Raw genomic sequence first — 26444 nt, 5'->3', positions numbered from 1 at the left:
TACTGTAATCTTACAGATTACAGTACTGTATAAAAAAAATACACACCCCCTTTGTCCCTAGTGGTCTGTCCAGTGCCCTGCGTGCACTTTTATATTATAAATACTGTTTTTTTCTGCCTGGAATTTGGAGATTGCCCATAGCAACCAAAAAGTGTCCCTTTATGTCAAAAGTGATTTTAGACCAGCTAGAAAACAGCGATAATAAATTAGAATCACAAGCAGAATTGAACGATAGTGATTTGTGGGGAAATTAATCCTCAAACACTGAAAGTAATGACAGCGACAATTCTGCAACTGAGTTTCAGTGTTTTTGATTTGATTACATTATTGAATCATTTTTATTATTATTATATTATTATTTGTTATAATTATTTACAGTCATTTATTATATTATAATTTATGATTTTGTGTTTCAAACTTTATCATATTCGGGCTATCTACTAGACTCTTGCTTGGACAGATTTAAGTGTGTTATTCCTTAGCATTACAGGCCTACATTATAAAACGCCAAATTTCCATGCAAAACAATTGTACCGCTTTGACCATCAACAATCTGACATAATCATAATCAATAGGAAAATGTCTGTGACAAGAGTATCGTTAGCGGTTCAGGAGCTTACATCACTTACTGTAAGCCCTTGTACACACGGTCGCACATTCTGACAACAAAATCCATTGGATTTTGTCCGAAACTGGTGTTGCATACACACGGTCGGACAATGTTGTCGGAAAATCCGATCATTCGTAACGTGATGACGTTATTTTGTTACAACGGGACTACGTTCAGGCTAGTAGCCAATAGCTTTGGTTTAGGAATTTGATCTGAGCATGCGTGGCACTTTGTCCGATCGGAATTCTCTACAAACGATTGGACAAAGTCCGATCGGATCATGTTGTCGGAAAATTTGATAGCCCACCTCTAAAACTTTGTCGGTCGGATATTCCGATGGAAACAGTCCGATGGAGCCCACACACGGTCGGATTATCTGACAACACGGTCCGATCGGACATTTTCCGTCGGAATATCCGACCGTGTGTACAAGGGCTAAGACCTAAAAGCAGCAAAAAAGGAAAACCTTTAAAAATGTATTAGTATTTCTTTTACTAATAGTATTAAATTATGAAGGACACCTATCAGCAAAAGTATGTAGGCATAGGACACACCCCTTGCCACGCCCCCCCAGGAGAATTTTACAAAAAAACAAGATTGATTAAACCCACAAGTGCTTTTTTTTACCACTACCATTCCTTTGGATGAGGGTGATGAAAAGTTTGAGATGAAAGGTTTACTGCTGGAAAACATTTTTGGATAGATAAAAAGTGCATTTTATATACAGTACAGACCAAAAGTTTGGACACACCTTCTCATTCAAAGAGTTTTCTTTATTTTTATGACTATGAAAATTGTAGATTCACACTGAAGGCATCAAAACTATGAATTAACACATGTGGAATTATATACTGAACAAAAAAGTGTGAAACACCTGAAAATATGTCTTATATTCTAGGTTCTTCAAAGTAGCCACCTTTTGCTTTGATTACTGCTCCGCACACTCTTGGCATTCTGTTGATGAGCTTCAAGAGGTAGTCGCCTGAAATGGTTTTCACTTCATAGGTGTGCCCTGTCAGGTATAATAAGTGGGATTTCAAGCCTTATAAATGGGGTTGGGACCATAAGTTGTGTTGTGCAGGAGGTGGATACAGTACACAGCTGATAATCCTACTGAATAGACTGTTAAAATTTGTATTATGGCAAGAAAAAAGCAGTTAAGTAAAGAAAAACGATTGGCCATCATTACTTTAAGAAATGAAGGTCAGTCAGTCCGAACAATTGGGAAAACTTTGAAAGTGTCCCCAAGTGCAGTGGCAAAAACCATCAAGCGCTACAAAGAAACTGGCTCACATGACGACCGCCCCAGGAAAGGAAGACCAAGAGTCACCTCTGCTGCGGACGATAAGTTCAATCCGAGTCACCAGCCTCAGAAATCGCAGGTTAACAGCAGCTCAGAGTAGAGAACAGGTCAATGCCACACAGAGTTCTAGCAGCAGACACATCTCTAGAACAACTGTTAAGAGGAGACTGTGTGAATCAGGCCTTCATGGTAAAATAGCTGCTAGGAAACCACCGCTGAGGACAGGCAACAAGCAGAAGAGACTTGTTTGGGCTAAAGAACACAAGGAATGGACATTAGACAAATGGAAATCTGTGCTTTGGTCTGATGAGTCCAAGTTTGAGATCTTTGGTTCCAACCACCGTGTCTTTGTGCGACGCAGAAGAGGTGAACGGATGGACTCTGCATGCCTGGTTCCCACCGTGAAGCATGGAGGAGGAGGTGTGATGGTGTGGGGGTGCTTTGCTGGTGACACTGTTGGGGATTTATTCAAAATTGAAGGCATACTGAACCAGCATGGCTACCACAGCATCTTGCAGTGGCATGCTATTCCATCCGGTTTGTGTTTAGTTGGACCATCATTTATTTTTCAACAGAACAATGACCCCAAACACACCTCCAGGCTGTGTAAGGGCTATTTAACCAAGAAGCAGAGTGATGGGGTGCTGCGCCAGATGACCTGGCCTCCACAGTCACCGGACCTGAACCCAATCGAGATGGTTTGGGGTGAGCTGGACCGCAGAGTGAAGGTAAAAGGGCCAACAGGTGCTAAGAATCTCTGGGAACTCCTTCAAGACTGTTGGAAAGCCATTTCAGGCGACTACCTCTTGAAGATCATCAACAGAATGCCAAGAGTGTGCGGAGCAGTAATCAAAGCAAAAGGTGGCTACTTTGAAGAACCTAAAATATAAGACATATTTTCAGTTGTTTCACACTTTTTTGTTCAGTATATAATTCCACATGTGTTAATTCATAGTTTTGATGCCTTCAGTGTGAATCTACAATTTTCATAGTCATGAAAATAAAGAAAACTCTTTGAATGAGAAGGTGTGTCCAAACTTTTGGTCTGTACTGTACATCTATATAGATCAGACCCAAATGAGGGACACATGAGGAGGAATGAGGGACAGAAGGACTTTGCTCCAAATCAAGGACAGTCCCTCGAAATCAGGGACAGTTGGGAGCTATGGGTGAAGTTAGAAATGGATGCACATCTGCACCAGATTTTGCACTCCCCAGTTTTAGTAAATCAACCCCATTAAAAACAGTTGATATGTAAAATGGAACAGTCTGTTTAATGTGACACTATAAAGTCTGCTTACCGCTAGTTGTGTTTTGAAAGTCTTTTGTGGCAGGAGAATCGTTAGGAGTTCTGGAGCTTACATCACTTACTGTAAGACCTGAAAAAAAAAAAAAATGTTTCAGATATTTCATAATGTATACTGTACCTTTCCTTTGAACTTTGTCATGACAGAACCAGGGCTCAAGTCCTGCGGGAACGCATGGGAACGGAGTTCCTGTACTTTTTCCACAACAGAAACTCAGTTCCCGTTAGCAGCTGTGTCCTGCATATGCCTGAGTAACTGGTTACTAGGCTGAGCAGCGCCTCCGAGAGAGAGCAGCCAGCCACAGACACCACACCAGATAGAGCCACACTTACTGCTGGTAAGGATCCAGCCTATGCCCACTGCCCAGTCAATGCCAGGCAGTCCTGGGGCCGCCGCTGACTACTCCCGCAGCCGCTGTAGCACATTGCTAGCAGTGCAGCCCAACTCTGAGCTGCCAGACTTCTCCAGTTCAACTTCTCCTCTCCTGAGCTGAGCCTCCGATTCCTCCTGCCCACGAGGTCCGCCACAACTTTTTCGCCCGCCAGAGCCATTGACAAACTTCCAGGATAGTGTGTTACACTTTATTAGTTACAGTGAGCATGCTCCCCCTCTGTTCTGCTGCTGTGTCCCCCACTCCCCCTCCGTTCTGCTGCTGTCTACCCCTCCGTTCTGCTGCTGTCCCCTACTCACCCTCCATTCTGCTGCTGTCCCCCACTCCCCCTCCATTCTGCTGCTGTCCCCCTCCAGTTTTCCTCCGTGCCCCCCTCCGTTCTGCTGTCCCCCTCCGTTCTGCTACTGTCCCCCTCCGTTCTGCTGCTGCCCCCCTCCGTTCTGTTGCTGTCCCACTCCAGTTTTCTGCTGTCGTCCTCCATTCTTGTGGTGATTATTCTGTTAGTTTTTTATTTCTTTTTTCTTGCTTCTCCTGTTTCTTAAGTTAACTTATTTGGTTTTTGTAAACTGCCACTTTACAATAAATGTTGCACTGTATTTTCTGTGAAATATATATGCATATGAGCGTATCATTTTTTTTGCTGGGGGAGTGGATCTTGGGTGGGAGTTCCCACACTTTTTCCCCCAGGACTTAACCCCTGGACAGAACCATGGTCGAAGAAACTGAAGTCAGAACTTCTGACCTGCCAGGTTCTATTTTGTAGATCAGGGAGGCTAAAACTAGAAAATTGGCGTTGGAATTTCTAAATCTTCCTAATTCTAGGTCACTGGCTCACTAAGTAGTTTAAAAAGGCATCAGCTTAATTTAATTGTAGCCAGCTGGAAGGGCTCTTTCACATGGGGCGGATCCGTGATGATCCGCCCTGTGAACATCCGCTTGCTCAGCGGGGATCGCTCCATCGATCTCCGCTGAGCAGGAAGATAACAGATGTGTCTCTGCACACTGAGCAGGGACAGACCTGTCAGAGCGCCGCTCTCCCCTATGGGAGATCAGATGAGGACAGACCACAGAGTCCGTTGTCATCAGATCCGATGACGGATGGAAAAATAGGTTTTTCCTCCGTCACACTTTTTCGGCTCGGAGCGGGTCGGATGTCAGCGGACATGTCACCGCTGACATCCGACGCTCTATAGACCTCTATGGAGTGTCCATTCAGGTCCGCCTGTCAATTTTTTAGGTGGACCTGAATGGACACTCCATAGAGGTCTATCGGTCATGTGAAAGAGCCAGAAAAATGGGCTGTGTATGTCTGCCTGCTCTCAGTCTCTCTCCTCCCCTACTGCTGCTGCACTGAGACAGAGAGGGCCCTGTGTGTGAACGTGTCCCGGAATGCCCGGGACATTCCCTCAATTAGCAGGTCTGTCCTGTGCCAGGCACCTTCATTCCGGGACAATACAGTGAATGAAATTGACAGAACGAGGAAACCCCTCCATAGGGCTGGCACTCACTCTGCCTCCATCTGAGACTCTGACCACTGTTTGATAGAGTCGCCTGGCGTCTAGAAAATGTGTGACGTCCCAACTGCGACTCATGCCCAGCACACAAAGCGGAGGAGAAGCTAACGTTCTCCTCCTCCACGCCACTACCCTCCATGCTGGGCGACCTGTCAGTATCTGCAGCACCAAACACACTGATACCGGCACTGCATTCCAGGTCACTATGGTCTCCGCCCCCGACTGTCTCTCTGCCTCTATCAGCAGAGCTAACCAAAGCCGCCTCCCCCTCCTCGGCTGTTTACATCAGTACACAGGAGCCAAAAGAGGAGACACCGCTGTGCATTTCCGATGCTGAGATCTGTTCTAAGATTATTGTATTGTAGGTAGATGGACAGATGAGGGGGACAGTGATCAGTAAAAAAGTAAAACATTTTCAGTTTCCAGTACCTTAAATGACAATTGCGTGATCATGCAACACTGTACCCAAACACATTTTTTATCATTTTTTTTTTTAGACAGATTTCTTTTGGAGGTATTTAATCACCACTGAGTTTTTTATTTTTTGGTAAACAAACGAAAAAAAGACCGAAATTTTGAAAAACAAAATTTCTTAGTTTTCTATTCAGCACTAATGAGGTGGCACTGATGAGGCTGCACTGATAGACGGCACTGATAGACGGCACTAATGAGCACTGATAGGCAGCACTGATGGGCACTGAACGACAGCACTGATGTGCACTGACTGGCAACACTGGTGGGCCCTGATTGACATGCACTGTTGGGGCTTCACTGATCATCAGGACACTGATGATCAGTGCCCTGATGATGAGTGCAGATGTCCCCTTTCACACTCCTCTCCTCACGCACTGTCAGCATGAGCAAAGGATTGCCGATAACCAGCAAATCATGTTTACACTATGATCAGATGTAATTGGACACATGGTAAAGAACCGCTGTGATTGGCTCTTTACCCCAATCTCTGATCAGCTGTGTCTAAAGGACACAACGTTCACAGATCAATGCTATGCAGTCCTAAAGAGGTTAATTGAATAAGCTGAAGTTAGAAGCTGATTGGTTACTATGTTCAACTGCACCAGAATATGTGTGCACCAGTTTTAGTAAATCCCCCCCCAATATTACCATACTGAAACGGACATACTAGTGCACTGCAACTGTAAACTGTTAACAGAATAAATGAATCAGAGAATCACGGTGTCCACTTTTACCATTTGTTCCTATTGATGATGTCTGTGGTGTATTGCCAATGGATGTATTGCTTATTTCTGGTGCTGCAACAATTAAAAAAAATAAGTTATCCTAATTTCATTTCAGCACAAAATACATTTTAATACAGTTTAGCATCACAAATGTAGCTAAAAATCTAACATAAATGAATGATTCAGTCCTACCACTACACTATGATGTTTTACACATTGGCCTGTTACTTATTTAGGCTGTGTACATGGCTGGTCTCAATTGTACCAAAATAAAGGGTATTGTTTGATTCATTTTAGGCACTGAAGCATAGCTCCCAACTGTCCCCGATTTCCAGAGACTATCTCTGATTTGGAACAAAGTCCCTCTGTTCCTCTTTCCTCCTCATTTTGGTTTGATTTATATAGTTGTAAATAAAATGCAGTATTTATCTTTCAGAAAGTGTTTCATGGTGCTAAACCTTTCGTCCAATTTCAAAATTGCTGCATTTGTAAATTTCAAAAGCCAGTATTAAGGAATAGTAGTGGTAAAAAAAAAAAAAAAAAGAACTAATATTTGTTTAATTCTCTTTAATTTGTATTTTTTTTGTTCAGTTCTCCTTTAAAGGGGGTGTAAACCCTTGTTTTTTTAACCACTTCAATACCAGGCACTTATACCTTATTCCTGCCCAAGCCAATTTTCAGCTTTCAGTGCTGTCGCAAATTGAATGACAATTGCACGGTCATGTTACACTGTACTCAAACAAATTTTTTATCATCTTGTTCCCACAAATAAAGCTTTCTTTTGGTGGTAGCCAGGCGGGAAGTGGTTAAATAGCAAACATGTCATACTTACCTCCACTGTGCAGTTTGTTTTGCACAGCGTGGCCCCAATCCGCCTTTTCTGGTGTCCCCCGCTGGTGCTGGTAGCTCCCTCACGCATCGAGTGTCCACATAGGAGAACTGCTCTCCTTGGACACCCGTGCGGGCGTGCTCCCTAGTCCTGCATCTGTGTTCATTCACACAGAATGCAGGACTCGGCCCCTCCCCCAGGTCCGCGTCATTGGATTTCATTGACAGCAGAAGGAGCCAATGGCTGCGCTGCTATCAATCTATCCTATCAGGACATGAGACACCAGCTGGTGTGCTCCTTCCTGGATAGAAGATGACAGATTTCAAGTATGTAAAATGGGGGGCTGCAGCAATACAGAAGGTTTTTCACCTTAATTCATAGAATTCATTAAGGTGAACAACCATGAGGGTTTACAACCTCTTTAAGGGGGCGTGGTAGGTGTATGTCCTATGCCTACGTACATTTGCTAATAGGTGTACCTAATTTCTATACCAAAAAGTTGGGAGGTATGCTGAAGTTGTAATGAACCTTTCTGTAGAGCTCTGTTTAAAATAGTCCTGAAACTACAGAATTCAAAAGAAACACTGAAATACTGCTAAGAATGTGTACATGAGTGTACAGAACTTTGAAATGATGTCTTATATGGAGTATCCACTAATATGGTATTACGGGAAAATCAACTAAATCAAATCAGCAACTTTTAGACACAATTGGTGTTTGTGGATGATTTACAAGAAATTAACCCCCCTGGCAGTATTCCTGAGTCTGGCTCAGGGTGAAAATTCAGCACCATTAGCGGTGCATCGCAGGATCCAGGATGAGTATGCTTACCTTATCCCCTGGATCCAGCGATGTCTCCCCGCAGTGTGATCGGCTCGTACGCCACTCGATGTATCACGGAGCCGAGCTCCGTTCCCTGCGAGCGACGCATGGGAACGGAGAACGGCGCCAAATTCAAAAAGTAAAACACACACATTACATACAGTATAACAGATTACGTTACTGTATGTAATTATTTCACATCCCCTTTGTCCCTAGTGGTCTGCCCAGTGTCCTGCATGTAGTTTTATATTATAAAAACTGTTCTTTATGCCTGGAAACTGGAGATTGTCCATAGCAACCAAAACTGTCCCTTTACATCAAAAGAGGTTTTAGACCAGCTAGAAAACAGCGATAATAAATTAGAATCACTCGCAGAATTGAGCGATAGTGATTTGTAAAGGAAATTCGTCATCAAACACTGAAAAGTAATGACAGTGACAATTCTGCAACTGAGCAAATTTCTGTGTTTTTGATTTGATTACATTATTGAATAGTTTTTATTATTATTATATTATTATTTGGTATAATTATTTATAGTTATTTTTTTATATTATAATTTATGATTTCATTTTTCTGACTTTATCATACCCGGGATGTCTGCTAGACTCTGGTTTGGACGGATTTAAGTGAGTTATTCCTAAGAATTACAGGACTACAATATAAAACGCCAAATTTCCATGCAAAATAATTGTACCACTTTCAGCACCTAAAATCTGAAATAATCGTACCGCCAGGGAGGTTAAAGCTGAACTCCGAGAGGAGGAACTATAGTGTAAATGCAAGAGGCATGTGTATTCTTACTTGAATCTTGGTGTGCTTTGTGTTTACTTATGTATTTTATTCTCAGATCTGTGCAGTAATCCAGTGTGAAACTTTACTTCTAAACAGGAGCTTCCTGTAATAAAGACCAGTCACTGCTGCTCTCTATTCTTGTGCGGGGTGACTAGTCTTGTCTCCGCCCTTCCCTTCATTTTCTGCAGACAGCCAGTAGTGGGTAGAGCCTGCTAGGCCCCTCCCACATCTCTGCTCTCTACACAGGCTATGTACAGCACAGTAAAGGTGCCACTGATACATTTACAATATCTGGGTGTGCAAAGGCATTTGGCGTACACAAAATTGATTTATATACTTTGTTACTATTATGGGATATATTTAAAGGAACATATTTGTGCTCAAAGTTCAGCTTTAAGGTATGGAATCATACACCCAGGAGGCAATCTGACATTTACTTTTTAGGTTGTAAATCTTTTTAAAAGCGTAGATAAGAGGTTCTGCTTTTATGTGTAATATTAGAGTATAATATTGATGATTATTAGTTGGTTACACATTGACAAAGGCTTTACAGTACATACCTGTGGTAGAGGTGTAGGCAGGTTGGTCATTTGTCGGATTCGTAGATGAACTTGATCCTGATTCAACAAATCACAATGTTAGAGCAAAGAGGTAGTGGTAGAATAAGGATTAAAATTACATTTGCAGGATGTAATCACTTGACAGTCTGTGAAAAAAAAAGTTAAGTGCTAGTTCACACCAGGTGCAGTTCCGTGCGCTCTTTTTCTGCACTAAAAATGCATGCACAGTGTTTTCCATGTATTTCAATAACTCTAGTTCACACCATGCAGTCAGTTCCAGTTAGTTTCCAGTGCAGAAAATGAAGTAGAGCATGCTGCATTTTTTTCTGCACAGAGCTTTAGGCTGGATTCACACCTACGCATTTTTAGTGCTTTTTGCATTTTGCAGATTTGAACTACAGTCCATTTAACATTGTTTCCTATGGAACACGTTCTGTAGTACAAATCTGCAAAATGCAAACAGCACAAAAAATGCATAGGTGTGAATCCAGCCTAAATGGTACATTGCAAATTGTATCGAAAAGGCAATCGCGTTGGAACTGCGTGTGGTGTGAACTGTAAGCAAAAATTGATCTGGAAGCTATGCGGAGTGCATTTGTGTGGTGTAAACTGGCCATAAAAATGCATGCACAGTGTTTTCCACGTATTCCAATGGCTCTAGTTCACACCAGTGCAGTCAGCTTCCGGTCAGTTTCTGGTCTGATTCTGCAACGAAAACTGACTGCATGGTGTGAACTAGAGCCATTGGAATACATGGAAAACACTGTGCATGCAGTTTTAGTGCAGAAAAAAGAGCACGGAACTGTATCTGGTGTGAACTTAGGCTGGATTCACACCTATGCAGTTTTAGTGCTTTTTGCATTTTGCAGATTTGCACTGCAGTCCATTTAAGATGATTTCCTATGGAACACGTTCTGTAGTGCCAATCTGCAAAATGCAAAAAGCACAAAAATGCATAAGTGTGAATCCAGCCTAAAAGTGATCTTCATCAGACCTTTGTTGATTGTATCACCAGGCAAGTGGCAAATAAGCCTTAAACTTGTATTTGATATGTTGTAGGTGGCGGGGTGACACAAGTAACATGATTGCAGGACATGAATGGCTCATCACAATAGAAAGGAGAATATTCATCAGCTAATTAAAACATAAAGGCCGAATTCATAATGCAATATTAAAATGAATTCAAGCTAATTATGGCTGGTACATAGCTTGAGGGTCCGAGTTTCACCCCAAAATTATCCATAGGAACGAATGTAGACTCATTTGTGGATTGGTTTACTAAACAAGTAGAGGCTGATCACCTAGTAAATTGTATGCTCAGTTTGCAAAAATAAACGTATAATGAACACGGGGAAGCTTAATTCTCTTTGAATGCTCATTGGATTGGGAAATAAAAATAAAATAAAAAAAAAGTATTTTTATCTAGCACATGAATATGTAATGTAAACACATCTTCATACTCATACCCTAACATACATAAAATGAACATGTACTTTCTAAGTGAACAGCTTCTACTCTTTCAGTAAATCAACCTTATTGCATATGCATGCGTGTTGAAAGTGAACCCATCAGCCCTTTAAATTGTTCACTCTAAGCCACACTGGACGTTTTTACAGCTGCTGTTTTTGGCTTCAGATGTTTTTTTTTCGAAAGTCAATAAACTCCCCATCATGTTATCCTATGTGTCCACGCACACATAGGCTGTTATCAGCAATTTTCAGCTGGGGTGTGTTTTGGCTGTAAAAAAAACCCAAACTAGTAGAGTCATTGAAAAAAGAAAAAAAAAATACGCGGATGCAGAAAAATGTTCAAAAAAGCTAATAAACGCTATTGCAAAAATGTTGAAAAACACACTGTAAAGCTACTGGTGTTTTTATAAATTATTTTAATGTCCAGTTTGCAAGAGGCCTAAAAGTCATCAATATGAGATTTCAAATGTTTAAAAAGGTTGAAAGGTACACTTTAATAAATCCTTCTTAGGCTTCATTACCACAAGGCGGATCTGCTGCCATGGAGTCCGTCTCTGTCCGCCGGCTCAGCGGGAGATCTCTCTATTGATCTCCGCCAAGCCGGTGGATGTCAGGTCCCTCTCTGCTCACTGAGCGGGCAGGGGCTTGTCGAGTGCCGCTGGTTGCTATGGAGAGATCGGACGAAAACGGACAGCATGTCCGTTTTCATCAGATCTCACCCAATCCGATTCAACAGGGACGGATGTGAACGTAGGGCCAACCGTCTGATTTTAGAGGATCGGACCGGGTTGGACCAGATCGGACCGGGTCGGATGTCAGCGGACATGTCGCTGACATCCGTCGCTCCATAGACTAACATGGAGCGCCCGTTCAGTTCCGCTGACAAAACTGACAGGCGGACCTGAATGGTCCGACATTGTGAAAGAGGCCTTAAAGTAATAATTTTAAAAGTGTTTGTATTTGAAAAAGAATCAAAGTTAACCACACCTTACTCATTTTTGATGTGGATTCTGTGCCAGAAATATTTTTTTGTCAGATTAAGGCCTCATGCACACTGGATGTTAAAATAACATTATAAAAGCAGCAGTAGCTTTGCAGTGAGTTTTTCAATGTTTTTGCAATAGTGTTTTTTTTAGCGTTTATTAGTGTTTTTATTTTTTATTTTTTTTCAATGAATCAAAAACGTTAAAAAACGCTGGTGAGTGGTCAGCGTTTTTTTGACTTTAGATCGTTTTTACAGCTGATAAAGGCTGAAAAACTCCTCTCAGAACACACTAGTTTTAGGGGTTTTTTTACAGACAAAAAACGCCCCAGCCAAAAACAGTTGATAACAGCCTATGTGTGTGTGGACACATAGGATAACATGATGGGGAGTTTACTGACTGTAGAAAAAACATCTGAAGCCAAAAACAGCAGCTGTAAAAACTTTCAAAAACGTCCAGTGTGCATGAGGCCCTAATTGATGTCAGGTACTTGGCTGCTTAGGCAGACCATAGACGGTGCACATATTTTTCTTGCAACCACGGGTTGCAAGAAAGAAATTTGCACGATTCCCCATCAACATAAACAGTGCTGACAGGGGAATCCCTCCTGCCGAGATATTGTTTCCTTCCAGCTGGCGGGGGAAGCCATCCTCGCCAGGAGAAGACAGCGATTATTGTTAGTGGCTATAGCAATAGCTATATAATAAAATCTGGCAGGCTGGTTGTACCCAAGTTGATCGACCAACTTGGTACATTCAGCCTGCCAATACACGGTTCCTGCTTAACCGGCCAAGATTCTAACCATCTATGGCTGGCCTTACGTTAGTTGCCTATTCTCCTAATCAGGGCCTTTTTTCAGAGAATAAGTGCAGGAACGCACCACTTCTGAGTCACTTTGTGCCTCCATCCCTACCCTCCTCTGAGCACATCCCTTGATTCCACCCCCTACCCACTTTCCAGTACAGCCCCTTTTAGAGAAAACAGAACCAAGTATTATTTTGTGGTGCTAAATAATTTGTATGGAGTTTGTTAATGATAACAAGAAAAGCAGTAAATTAGATCCTCTGCAGCCAGCAACAATAGACCCACCCCAGCAACAATAAATCCCCCAACAATAATAGATCCCCCAGCAATAATAGATCCCCCAACAAAAATAGATGCCCCTAGCAACAATAGACCCCCAGCAATAACAGATACCCCTAGCAACAATAGACCCCCAGCAATAACATATACCCCAGCAACAATAGAACTCCCCCAGCACAAATAGATCCACCTAGCAATAATATATACACCCAGCAAAAATAGATCCCCCAGCAATAACAGATAACCCCAGCAACAATAGATCCACCAGCAATAATAGATACCCCCAGCAACAATAGATACCCCCAGCAATAACAGATTAATAACAGAATAGCAGAACCCCAACACTTGACCCATCCCAGCAACAATAGATCATCCAAGAAACGATATATCCCCAAGAAACACTAGACCCACTCCAGCAACAATAGATTCCCCCCAACAACAATAGATCCCCCCACACAGCATTATACGCCCCCAGCAACAATGGACCCCATTACAGAAAAAAAAACAACAATGATAGATTCAGCCCAGCAACAATAGATCCACCTCTGCAACAATAAACTCCCAGCAACAACAGATTCCCAGCAGCCAGCATCTATAGACCATCCAGCAGCCGGCAACAATAGACCCCTCCCTCAACAATTGGCCCCCCTGCCACAATAGACCTCTCACTCAACAATTGACCCTCCCCCAACAACAATACACCCACACAAAAAATAGTTTCCTGCCAGCATCAATAGGCCCTCCAACATACCCCAGTACCTCTTGCCATTACATAAATTTAGTGCTGGAGGTGCCAGAACTGCGTATGTCATTTACCTGTGTGTATATGCCCATACATGTGACTCTGTAGTCATGTAGGCTGCACAGATAAGAAAGAGGAGAAAATGAAGAGCTTAGAAGGGAACTTAGATTGGAGCATGCTCCATAGTGGACACCAACTGGTCTACACATTCTCAGACTGTGGGAACACAGAGAAGATGGGAGTGACAGCTAAAAGCAGGATCAACCATGTATGTTTCACTCTACACAAAATGAATGCTTTGTGAGTATGAACACTCTGGAGAGATTCACTAAAACAGGCGCACACAGAATCTGGGGCAGATGTGCATAGTAACCAATCCGCATCTAACTTCAGCTTGTTCAGTTAAAACAGTAGTAAACTGCAGCCTTAGAACGAAGCCCTCCAGCAGTGCGTTGACAGGGCTTTCATGTTCACCTGGTCTTTCTTTAGGCAGGGCTTCTCACAACTTTATTCTACCAGGTAGTAAGTGTTCTGGCTGATTGTTAGAAGATCCACACATTTTTCCCTAAATCTGGGTTTGCTTCACTTCTCTCTTCTGTCACTGGGTGGCACTGTTGCCGGTAACATTAGAATGATAAGGGCATAGTGAAGCCAGACTATGAATGAATGGGTTGTCCCAGCCAATGGGCCTGCTGGGAGAGCCTATTTATTTGGGAGGACTCAGGTGATCACTGTTCTGTGCCACCCGGACAGCTGTCTTGGTGAACGTGTGTCAAAATGCTTCAGGTTGCTAGGCCAGAAGCCTGAGGCCTATCCTGGGAGTAACTGGCTGCTAGGCTGAACCATAAATCAGGTTCCCCATTAGAGTGTCCTTATACATCAGTTGTGATCCATCATAGTGCACCCATAGACTGGTAAAGCCCATCAAAGTGAACAGTGAACTTTTTCATGATGAATATTTCCCTGTAGTCAAGCAGGCAGGGAGCAGGAGCTGGAGAAGAAGTAAGCTTTAAGGGGCAGGAGCTGGCAGAGAAGCTTGCTGCAGGGGGCGGGGAACACACAATGTCATTGGTTGTTAGGATGCCAGCAACCAATGACTGCTGAGCAGCAGAGATCCAGCAGCAGAGATCCAGTGCTGCAGACTCCCGGGCTGACATTCTGGACAGGATCATCACTTGGTCCTCACCGTGGTCTGCTATTTCAATATAATACTCATTATGGATTTGAGTTTCCCCATCTCCTTTGTAAACACAGAGCTGAAAAAGATATTTAAAATATTTGCCCTCTCTTTTTCCACAGTTACTCACTCCAGATTATTTTGCTCAGACCTGACCTTTTACTATTAATATATTTGAAGATTTTTGGGGGGTTTGTCCTGCTCTCTTTTGCAAGCTATTGTTTGTTTTGCATTTTTGTGGCCTTGATTTCTACATATTCTGTTATATTCTTTGTATTTTGAGGACATAGATATGCGGGGAGACTCTGATGGGGACACAAATGAGCAAGAAGACTCTGATGGGGACACAGATGTGTGGAGGGGCTCTGGAAGGAACAAAGATGTGCAGAGGGGTTCTGACACAGTGGGGGAAGTCTCTGTTGGGGGCATATATGTGCAGAGAGGTTCTGATGGGGAGACGAAAGTGGGGGAAGTCTCTGATGGGTACCCAGATGTGCAGTATTCTCTGACGGGGACACAGACGTGTGGAAAGGTTCTGATAGGGACACTGACATAAGGAGGGACTATGGTGGGGGCTCTGATGTGAGAGAGGAATGTGATGGTGACTCTGGTGTACATTGATGGGTCCAGGAATCTGATGGGGACACTGGTGTAAGGGGGGGACTCTGCTGTAAGGGGAACTTTGATGTGAGGAAGAACTCTGACAGAGGCTGACATGTAAGGAGGACTCTGATGTGGATTCTGATGTAAGGGTAAACTCTCAAATCTTTTCCTTGTTCAGATATCTCCTTCAGTTATGGAAGGAAAGAAGAAAAGTGGACTGTGCATGCAGCCTGTTTAATGAATAATGTAGCATAAAGAACTTTTATGTACAAGCAGGGGATAAAGTCTTGTGTCTCATATGCAACAAAACGGTTTCAGTCTTGAAGGAATTTGTGTCAGCACTATGAGACCAAACACAAAGTTATTTTAAATTCACAGAAAACACAGCTTTTAAAAGTTTAAATCTATGTAACACAGTTTGCTTTCCAAAAAAGCTTTACTCAGTCGTTTATAAATAACTGACTTTTTACGCCAATGAATATTGTAAAATCTACTATCTGGCCCTCATAGCAAAAAGTTTGGAGACCCCTGCCATAAAGTACAATCTGGAGAAGCTGGTTACAAGTGACAAGGAGAAAGCAACTATATTAAATACATTCTTCTCCTCGGTTTTTACAAAGGAAAAGAGAAAGGTATAATAAAGACTTTATAGTTAGTAACACGACACAAAATGTACCCTTATGACTAACAGAAGGCAGTGTTCAAATAAATACTTGAAAAACATAATGCTAATAAATCACTAGGGCCAGATGGCTTACATTCGAGAGTAGAGATAGGAAGGCCTAGGAAAAAAACTGAAAAATTTGAAATTTTTTTTTTTCTTCTTGTTTTTTAAAGCTCTTTTTTGTTTCTTTCTGGGAAAATTTAAATAAAAAAAAGTGTGGGATATGTCCCTTTACAAAGATAAATAATATATCAGTGAAATGGTATTCAAACTATATGACATGAAGACCTTAATGAAAGATTTCTAAGACTTTATGTAAAGTCTTAAATTATTGCAAGTTCTGTTAGCTGAAGACAAGCAAATCCTGGAAGGCAATTCAAGTAACACTGTACTTCTCAATGCAGTTCTCAAACAAGAAGTCAGTAAATTGTTTTTCCTTTTCCTCCTCTCACTATATGATGAGACCAACATTTAGAGTTTTGAAACATTTCCACAGTGCAATTTCTGATGAAAGCAAAGCTGCAATTTGCAAATATTGTGGGAAGAAATATTATTTTCCAAATGCTACAAGGATGACAAAACACATTCTGGCATGCCAGAGGTGCCCTAAAGATATTAGCAAACACACTGAGCAAAATTATAAACGCAACACTTTTGTGTATGCCCCTATTTATCATGAGCTGAACACAAAGATCCACAACTTTTTTTATGTACACAAAAGACCTATTTCTCTCAAATATTGTTCACAAATCTGTCTAAATCTGTGTTCGTGAGCACTTCTCCTTTGCCAAGATAATCCATCCACCTCACAGATGTGGCATATCAAGGTGCTGATTAGACACAATAAAAGGCCACTCTGAGGCCGCGTACACACGCGGGGACTGTTCGCTCAACTTTGTCCGCTGAACAGTGTTTCGGCGGACAGTCCGCTCGTGTGTGGGCTTCAGCGGACAGTTTCAGCGGACAGTCTGACGAACAAAGTTTTTCGGAAATTCCGAAAAACTGTCCGCTGAAACTTGGTTTGAGGGGACAGTCCGCCCGTGTGTAGGCTTGTTCGTCAAACTAAGTCTCGCGCATGCTCAGAAAGAATTTACACGCCGAAGGTTGCATTGCAGTGTATAGGACGTCGTTTTCTAGTCCCGTCGTACGTGCCATTCACGTCATCGCGCACGGTTTCAGCGGACTGTTCGTTCGTCGTGTGTGGGCAAGTCCGTCCATGCTAATTTTGAGCGGACTGTCCGCTGAAACTGTTTGACGAACAAAGTTGAGCAAACAGTCCCCGCGTGTGTACGCGGCCTAAAATGTGCAGTTTTACTGTATTGGGAAGGGGGGTCCTAAAACCAGTCAGTATCTGGTGTGCAGTGCATCAAATCTCCTTTGCATAGGGTTGATCAAATTGTTGATTGTGGCCTGTGGAATGTTGGTCCATTCCTCTTCAATGGCTGTGCGAAGTTGCTGGATATTGGCAGGAACTGGAAAACGTTGTCGTATATGCTGATCCAGAGCATCCCAAACATTCTCAATGGGTGACATGTCCGTGAGTATGCTGGCCATGCAAGAACTGGGATGTTTTCAGCTTCCAGGAATTGTGTACAGATCCTTGCAACATGGGGCCGTGATGAATGGCACAACAATGGGCCACAGAATCTCATCACAGTATCTCTGTGCATTCAAAATGCCATCAATAAAATGCACCTGTGTTCATTGTCCATAGCATACACCTGCCCATACCATAACCCCACTGCAACCATGGGCCACACGATCCACAACATTGACCTCAGCAAAACATTCACCCACACAACGCCATGCATGCTGTCTGCCATCTGTACAGTGAAAACATGGATTCATCCGTGAAGAGAACACCTCTCCAAAGTGCCATATGCCATCAAATGTGAGCATTTGCACACTCAAGTGGGTTACGATGATGAACTGCAGTCAGGTTGACACCGCCAATGAGGACAACGAGCATGCAGATGAGCTTCCCTGAGACGGTTTCTGACAGTTTGTGTAGAAATTATTTAGTTATGCAAACCAATTGTTGCAGCAGTTGTCCAGGTGGCTGGCCTCAGATGATCTTGGAGGTGAAGATGCTGGATGTGGAGGTCCTGGACTGGTGTGGTTACATGTGGTCTGCGGTTGTGAGGCCGGTTGGATGTACTAACAAATTCTCTGAAACGCCTTTGGAGACAGCTTATGGTAGAAAAATGAACATTAAATTCAAGGGCAACTGCACTGGTGGACATTCCTGCAGTCGCACTGCCAATTGCATGCTCCCTCAAAACTTGCGACATCTGTGGCATTGTGCTCTGTGATAAAACTGCACATTTTAGAGTGGCCTTTCAATGTGGCCAGCCTAAGGGACACCTGTGTAATAATCATGTTGTCTAATCAGCATCTTGATATGCCACACCTGTGAGGTGGATGGATTATCTCAGCAATGGAGAAGTGCCAATTAACACAGATTTAGACAGATTTGTGAACAATTTTTGAGAGAAATAGGCCTTTTGTGTACATAGAAAAAGTTGCATATCTTTGCGTTCAGCTCATTAAAATATAAATAAATAAATAGGGGCAAATACAAAAGTGTTGCGTTTTTAATTTTGCTCAGTGTACTTTATGGAATGAAATGATAAGAACCAGAATGAAAGTGCAAGTAGCTTTTCCCTCCAGAGTTCTGATTCAAGAAACACTATTTCTGCTGTTTCTTTATCATTACAAAGTGTTTCTTCACTAGGAGCATCTTCAAGGAAAGTAGTGTTACAAACCACTGCTTCACAAAAATACACAATGAGGTTGATTTACTAACACTGGAGAGTTGCAAAATCTGGTGCAGTTGTGTATGGTAGCCAATCAGCTTCTAACTTCAGCTTGTTCTGGAAAGCTTTGACAATAAAACCTGGAAACAGATTGGTTTCTTTGCAGAGCTGCTCCAGATTTAGCACCCTCCAGTTTTAGTAAATAAACCCCAATTCCTTCATTTAAAGCTAAAATTACACCTGAAAATCAGGAGAATGTCAAGCTCTTGCAAGAGCAATATATGCTTCTGGATCAGCATTGCTAATAACTAAAAATGCATGTTGGCAGGAAGCTTTTAAAATATTACAAAGGGAAGGGGGTATAGTTGAAATGTTCTTAACATATAAAGTCCTTGTTATTCCATTTTTTAATAAAAATAAAATTTTAAAATCCAAGTTTAGTTTATTTACTGAAAAAGCTGTACATTTATTTTTATTTCAAGCATAATACTTTTATATTGACTGCATTTCCTGTTCCCAATGTAACAAAATGACTTTCAATTTGTAAAACCATTCCCCACTGATATTTTTATTTAAATTTCTCCACAGTTTCCATTTTGTTCTGGAAAAAAAAAACGGGTAAACAATTTTTTTCCCCATGGCTTTAACATTTCTGTAAATTTAACATCTCCATTCAAGAGTCTTTAACCACTTTCAGACCGGACCAATTTGCTGGTCAAAGACCAGACCACTTTTTGCGATTTGGCACTGCGTCGCTTTAACTGACAATTGCGCGGTCGTGCGACGTGGCTCCCAAACAAAATTGACGTCCTTTTTTTCCCACAAATAGAGCTTTCCTTTGGTGGTATTTGATCACCCCTGCGGTTTTTATTTTTAGCGCTATAAACAAAAATAGAGCGCATTTTTTTTTACTTTTTGTTATTATAAATATCCCCCAAAAATATATAAAAAAACATTTTTTTTCCCACAGTTTAGGCCGATACGTATTCTTCTACATATTTTTGGTAAAAAATCGCAATAAGCGATTATTGATTGGTTTGCGCAAAAGTTATAGCGTTTACAAAATAGGGATCGTTTTATAGCATTTTTATTAATAATTTTTTATTATTTTTTTTTTTACTAGTAATGGCGGCGATCAGCGATTTTTATTGTGACTGCGACATTGTGGGGGACCCATCGGACATTTTTGACACATTTTTGGGACCATTGTCATTTATACAGTAATCACTGCTATATAAATGCAGTGATTCCTGTGTAAATGACACTGGCAGCGAAGGGGTTAACCAGTGGGTGGCAGTGTAGGGGTTAAGTGTTCCTAGGGGTGTGTTACTAACTTTGGGGGGGTTGGGCTTTCATTTAGTGAACACTGATCTCTGCTCCAATCACATGGAGCAGAGATCAGCGTCACTAGTTGCTAGGCAGAATGGAGAAATGCTGTTTACTCTGCATTTCCTCCATTCGGCCGCTCCGTGAGACGATCGCGGGGATGCCCGCGGCGATCGAGTCCGCGGGTCCCGCGACCGGACTCACGGGGGTCCCGACCAGCGTGGGAGCGCGCCGCCAGCGGCACGCTCCCGATGGCAGGGCGGCATTGAATATTGGACGTACCTGTACGCCAATATGCCTGCCCGTGCCATTCTGTCGACGTACATCGTTATGCGCTGGTCGGGAAGTGGTTAAAGAACTTAGCCATGTTATAGCCACGACAGCTTTGAAACTGAAATAGTACCAGATGATTGATGAAACGCTAACGTGGTAACAATATTCAAAAAGTGATAAGATAAATGGAAACTATAGACCAGTGAGGATACCATCAATAGTATGTAAACTATTGGAGGGAACCATAGACAAGATTTTATGATGAAAATGGTATCATGAAGGATCGCTCTTGCCAGACCTACTTTTTAACATTCTATAAGGAAGTAAGCTGCGATCAGGATAGAGGAATGCCTTTGGATATAGTGGATAGGGATGAGGCGAAAACCCCCCCGCTTCGGTTCATGGCAGAACATGCGAATGGACCGAAAGTTCGCATGAACATTCAAACACTGTTAAAGTCTATGGGACCCGAATGTGAAAAATTTAAAGTGCAAATTTTAAAGTCTAATATGCAAGTTATTGTCCTAAAAAGTGTTTGGGGGACATATGTCACTGCAAAAAAAAGTTCTAAAAACTGCAGTTTTTTGGGAGCAGTGATTTTATTAATGCTTTAAGTGAGAAAATAAAAGTGAAATATTCCTTTAAATATCATACCTGGTGGGTAACTATAGTATGCCTGTAAAGTAGAGCGTGTTTACCGTGTTTAGAACAGTCCCTGCACAAAATTACATTTCTAAAGGCAAAAAAAGTCATTTAAAACTGCTTGCGACTGTAATGTAATGTCGGGTCCTGGAAATATGAATGAAAATTATTGCGAAAAACGACATGGGCACCCCCCCCCCAGCCAATGACCAGGCCCTTTGGGTCTTGTATGGATATTAAGGGGAACCCCGCACCCAAATAGAAAAAAAAAAAGGCGTGGGGCCCCCAAGCCCTATATACTCTGAACAGCAGTATACAGGCGGTCCAAACAAGACAGGGACTGTAGGTTTGTTCTTAAGTATAATCTGTTTGTAATTTGAAACAGGTACATTTTGTAAAGTGTAGCTCCAGCCAAAAAATCTATTTTTAAGCTTTTTGGATAACATAGGGAAGGGTTATCACCCCTGTAACATTTGTTTTGCTGTCTGTGCCCCTGTTCAGAAGATTTCACCTCACTTTCTGTCCCAATGACAATTGGAGTTTGAAAATGTTGGGTTATTAGGGAAACAAGGATTGGTGATAAAGCATCAGTGGAGACACCTTTTTCCCATATTAACTCTTACAGGAGAGAATTTCCCTTCCTAGGGGTAGATTTCCTCTCACTTCCTGTTGTCTCCCTCTGTTTGTAAGTAGGAGTCATTTGTAAGTCGGATGTTTGAAAGTAGGGGACCACCTGTATATACTATATGGCCTGCCCTATATACTCTGCACAAAATTGGGCCTTAGGTGTTGGTGGTACCAGAACACTGTAAGCCCTCACAGTTATTCTTGGTGGGTGCTGGAATGAACCCTGCTGTGAAATATTATATCAAGAATTGTAATTACATTCCCCTGTTAAACAGAGGCAGAAAAATTGGGCCTTTGGTGGTGGTGGTGCCACAACACTGTAAGCCCTCACAGTTACTCTTGGTGGGCGCAGGAACGGGCCCTGCTGTGAAATATTATATCAAGAATTGTAATTTCATGCACCCTGTCCTGCATCCTTCCCAGCTGCCAGCAGAGTTACCCAGTGTTCTGTCCACCAGATATCTATGCTGATTTTCTGTACCTGTGTTGTTAAAATTAAATGTAAGGTTTGTAATTTACATAAGACAATCATATGTGACGTTCAGGCTCCATCAAACGTTCTTTTTTGGTATTGCTGCAGTTGTTCTGTCTATTTGATTTACTGTGTGTAGTTAAGGAAGTTGTTAGTAAGCAGGGGAATTCTGGGTAGAATCTTCACAGGAAGTGAAGCAGCCACCATTCTTTTAGAAGAGCAAGACATGTATTTCTCATTCTATCATCATCACCCCTTAGAGAACTTAAAAAGTCATTTTTACTATCTCCTTCTATATTGTAGATTGTTATTTCTGTAATGTATGCTGTAATGTATGCAATATTGTACTTATTGAGGTCTATTTCTGTTATTTTTTTAGTTTCACCTGGCTTGCTCTAATAAAGAAATAGGGTATCTGAAGTTTATGGGACAAAAAAGTTTAGCTATATGTCCTTGAGACAGAACACCCAGTGTGCCTTGAAAGAAAGGTAACTGCCCTGTCCATGCCTGCTGGACCATGAGTCAGTGGTAGTATGCACCTTACTGCTGACTGCCCTGTCCAACGAGGCCAAGACATGCCGGTAGAGAGCCGGAATGCCCTCCGTGAAAAGAAATGGTGTTTGGGAGCCTGCCACTGAGGTACTGCCCATTCCACAAATTCAAAAAAGGGGGCAGAGTCTACCAGCTGAAAAGGCAGCAGTTGGAGTGCTAGCAATTTAGCCAAGCTAGCATTCAGCCGCTGAGCATGTGTGTGGCTGGGACCGAATTTCTTCTTTCTACGGTTTAGCCTGCTACAATCGGATGTTGGTGTAGTGATAATAGATTGCCTGCACGTAATTGGCACACCTAATTATACACCTTCACTCCTCTCAGTGCAGGTTTCTGAGAGAAATTATAGAAAAAGGCAAAACACTGTGCTACTTAATTGGTTTCTGAGAGGACTGAAGGTATAGTGGGGTTGGAGATTCCAGCTGATGAGAAGCAAGGAGATGTCCGCCTTGTCCTTTAGTGTGGGTCTTTTAAGTACTGTTACAACGGACTGCATGGGAGGTCGTCATATGTCTGGTCAAGCATGTGATGCCCAAGTGGCTGCTGTTTTGGCCACACTTGATATGGTTCAGACATATGTTGCAAATGGCAACGGTGCGATCTGCTGCACACGTATCAAAAAATGCCCACACCAAAGAACTTTTCAAAATACGTGGGGAGTCAGCAGCGCCCTGCACATGCGGAGCTCTGCAGTGTGATGCAGTCAGATGGCTGCCCTTAAGCTGGCCCCTGGAGGGCATCCTGTCTCACTGGAGATGTGGTGCCTCCTCCTCCTCTCTTTTATCAGGCACCCAAGTAGAGTCAGTGACCTCATCATCCCCTCCCTCCTCGTCACTTGAGCAAACCTGGCAGTTTGCTGCAGCTGGGGGACAATGACTGACAGTTTCTTGTCCTTCCTGGGCACCCTCTCTCTTTGGGCTCACGTTACTGCCTTCCTCAACCTGGGTACCATCATCAGAGCCTTCAAAGCACTGCACATCCTCCTGCAGCATGTACCCCACACTGTGGTCAAACAGTTTGGGGGACTCCTCTGTGTATGATGGTGGGGCTAGGGAAGGCATGACTGATGACATTGAGCCGATGGAATAGGCTGCTTTGGCAGCTGCATTGGCAGGCAAAACTACTCTGAGCCTGGGTGACAGAGGATGGGGAGGATGAGGATGGCTTAGATATCCACTCTACCAACTCTTCTGCATGTTGTGGATCAACACAGCCAGCTGCTGAAAAAAAGGACAAGTGTGCCCCATGGCCACGTGCTGAGGATGTACCGTGTCCATGATCAGCACTGTTGGCTGTAGACACAGAGCCTGCTTGCCCTCTTTTAGTGGCCTGTGAGGGTCTGCCTCTCCTTGGTGGCCTTCCAGACATGCTGTAAAATTTTATTAGCAAAATACCACCTGAAGTTTACTAGAAAAAATACACTAGGAATGGCCTGCAGTCAGATTTAGGCTTGGCTAGACTAGAATGCAGTGGCTATATATGTAGGAGACTGTATATATATATATATTATGTACTGCAGATCACTGAATCACCTACCTGCCTGCCTGAAAGTATGTTTGAAAATGTACACCAGCAATGGCCTGCAGTCAGATATAGGCATGGCTAGACTAGAATGCAGTGGATATATATGTAGGAGACTGTATATATATTTTATGGCACTGCAAACTATAGAACGCAATGCCATGTGGCAGCAAGCAAAATTAGAAGACTATTAGCATGCATTAAAAAGGCTAAATACTGTACCCAAGAGACAAGACTATAATTCTATAGCTGTATAAAACTGGTCCAGAACATCTTGAGTATGCTGTCAAGGTCTGGTCACCAGTATTCAGAATGATGTGCTGGAACTGGAGTCCAGAGTAAGGCAACAAAGCTAATAAGGGGGCTGGAGGACTTCAGTTATGAGGAGCCTTTACAATCATTAAATCTATTTTCCCTGGATAGGAAATGATTCTAGCATAGGAAAAAAACGTTTCAGTCTCAGGTCGCTTAAAGCGGGAGTCCGCCGGGACTCCGCGTTTTTTTTTTTTTAAAAGCCAACAGCTACAAATACTGCAGCTGCTGACTTTTAAAATAGTGACACTTAAGCCGCGGACACACGGGCGGACTGTCTGGCCAACTTAGTCCATCAGACAATCCGACGGACAGTCCGTCATACTTTCGAATGAACGGACTTGACCACACACACCACTTTTTGAGCGGACTAATACGGCGTACTAAGTCCGCCATACTATCCGCCCTACTTTTGAAATGAACGGATTCGCCCACACACGCGGAGGAACGTCCAGGAGACCTTCGCTGACCCCGCTGCCTGGTATGGACTTAAAGGGGAACCCCAACGCCGAAAAAAATCGGCGTGGGGGTCGCCCAAGTCCACAACAGACCCTTGTCCGAGCACGCTACCCGGCCGGCCAGGAAAGGGGGGCGAGCGAGCGCCCCCTCCTAAACCGTACCAGGCCACGTGCCCACAACATGGGGGGTGCCTTGGGGAAGGGGGGGTCGCGCGGCCCCCCCACCCCAAAGCACCTTGTCCCCATGTTGATGAGGACAAGGGCCTCTTCCCGACAACCCTGGCTGTTGGTTGTCGGGATCTGCGGGCGGGGGGGCTTATCAGAATCCGGGAGCCCCCTTTAATAAGGGGGCCCCCGGATACCGGCCCCCCACCCTATGTGAATGAGTATGGGGTACAATGTACCCCTACCCATTCACCTGTAAAATAAAAGTACCAAAAAAAACACAACACACGAGATAAAATACTTTATTGCACAGCTCCGGGGGTCTTCCGTCTTCGGGGGTCTTCTCGCCGGACTCCTCCGCTATCTTCTTGTAGCTCTTTTGCTAGCGGAGGAGTCCGGCTTTCTTCCTCGCCGCCGGCCTCTTCTCCCGACTTCGGGGGTCTTGTCCCCCTCTTCGGTTCTTCTGCCGGGCCACCGCGCCTTCTTATAGCTCTTTTACAGGCGGTGGCCCGGTCTTCTGTCACCGCCGCCGCCGCCGCCGCCTTCCGTTCTTCTTCTTCTTCTTCTCCAGGAGATGTTGCCTCGACGATCTCTCCGGCCGGAATACCAGGGACGCACTGCGCGGCCACTTATATAGGGACAATGGGCGGTGTCACATGGCTTTATGTCACATGGGTTGGTGTCACATGGTGACCCCGCCCCCTTACGATGTCATAGTCCCCATGTGACATCAACCCATGTGACCAACCCATGTGACATAAAGCCATGTGACACCGCCCCTTGTCCCTATATAAGTGGCCGCGCAGTGCGTCCCTGGCATTTCGGCCGGAGAGATCTTTGAGGCAACATCTCCTGGAGAAGAAGAAGAAGAAGAAGAAGAAGAAGAAGAACGGAAAGGCGGCGGCGGCGGCGGCGACAGAAGACCAGGCCACTGCCTGTAAAAGAGCTATAAGAAGGCGCGGTGGCCCGGCAGAAGAACCGAAGAGGGGGACAAGACCCCCGAAGTCGGGAGAAGAGGCCGGCGGCGAGGAAGAAAGCTGGACTCCTCCGCTAGCAAAAGAGCTACAAGAAGATAGCGGAGGAGTCCGGCGAGAAGACCCCCGAAGACGGAAGACCCCCGGAGCTGTGCAATAAAGTATTTTATCTCGTGTGTTGTGTTTTTTTTGGTACTTTTATTTTACAGGTGAATGGGTAGGGGTACATTGTACCCCATACTCATTCACATAGGGTGGGGGGCCCGTATCCGGGGGCCCCCTTATTAAAGGGGGCTCCCGGATTCCGATAAGCCCCCCGCC

At 43.5% G+C, this 26444-nt stretch overlaps 1 protein-coding gene across 6 annotated transcripts in view; it reads right to left on the bottom strand.

Annotated features, from left to right (window-relative positions):
* Positions 1-26444, bottom strand: part of ADGRG2 (adhesion G protein-coupled receptor G2) — a 204558-nt gene that overhangs the window by 66530 nt on the left and 111584 nt on the right. For 3 of the 6 annotated variants that reach the window (XM_077480748.1, XM_077480747.1, XM_077480751.1), the window contains exons 6-8: positions 9328-9384; positions 6334-6396; positions 3215-3292 (exon numbers count right to left, since the gene is read on the bottom strand). In XM_077480748.1, coding sequence (XP_077336874.1) covers positions 3215-3292; positions 6334-6396; positions 9328-9384 — 198 coding nt within the window. Of the gene's footprint in view, positions 1-917; positions 1053-3214; positions 3293-6333; positions 6397-9327; positions 9385-26444 lie in introns of all 6 variants that reach the window. The other 3 variants (XM_077480745.1, XM_077480746.1, XM_077480749.1) reach the window with 3 other exon arrangements.

The sequence above is a fragment of the Lithobates pipiens genome, unplaced genomic scaffold (genome assembly GCF_037356315.1).
Source record: "Lithobates pipiens isolate NorthernLeopardFrog02 unplaced genomic scaffold, aLitPip1_a1.2 Scaffold_16, whole genome shotgun sequence".
In the NCBI taxonomy this organism is placed as follows: Eukaryota; Metazoa; Chordata; class Amphibia; order Anura; family Ranidae; genus Lithobates; species Lithobates pipiens.
The sequence above is the reverse complement of the archived record's forward strand: the minus strand, read 5'-3'. Positions and strand labels throughout refer to the sequence as shown.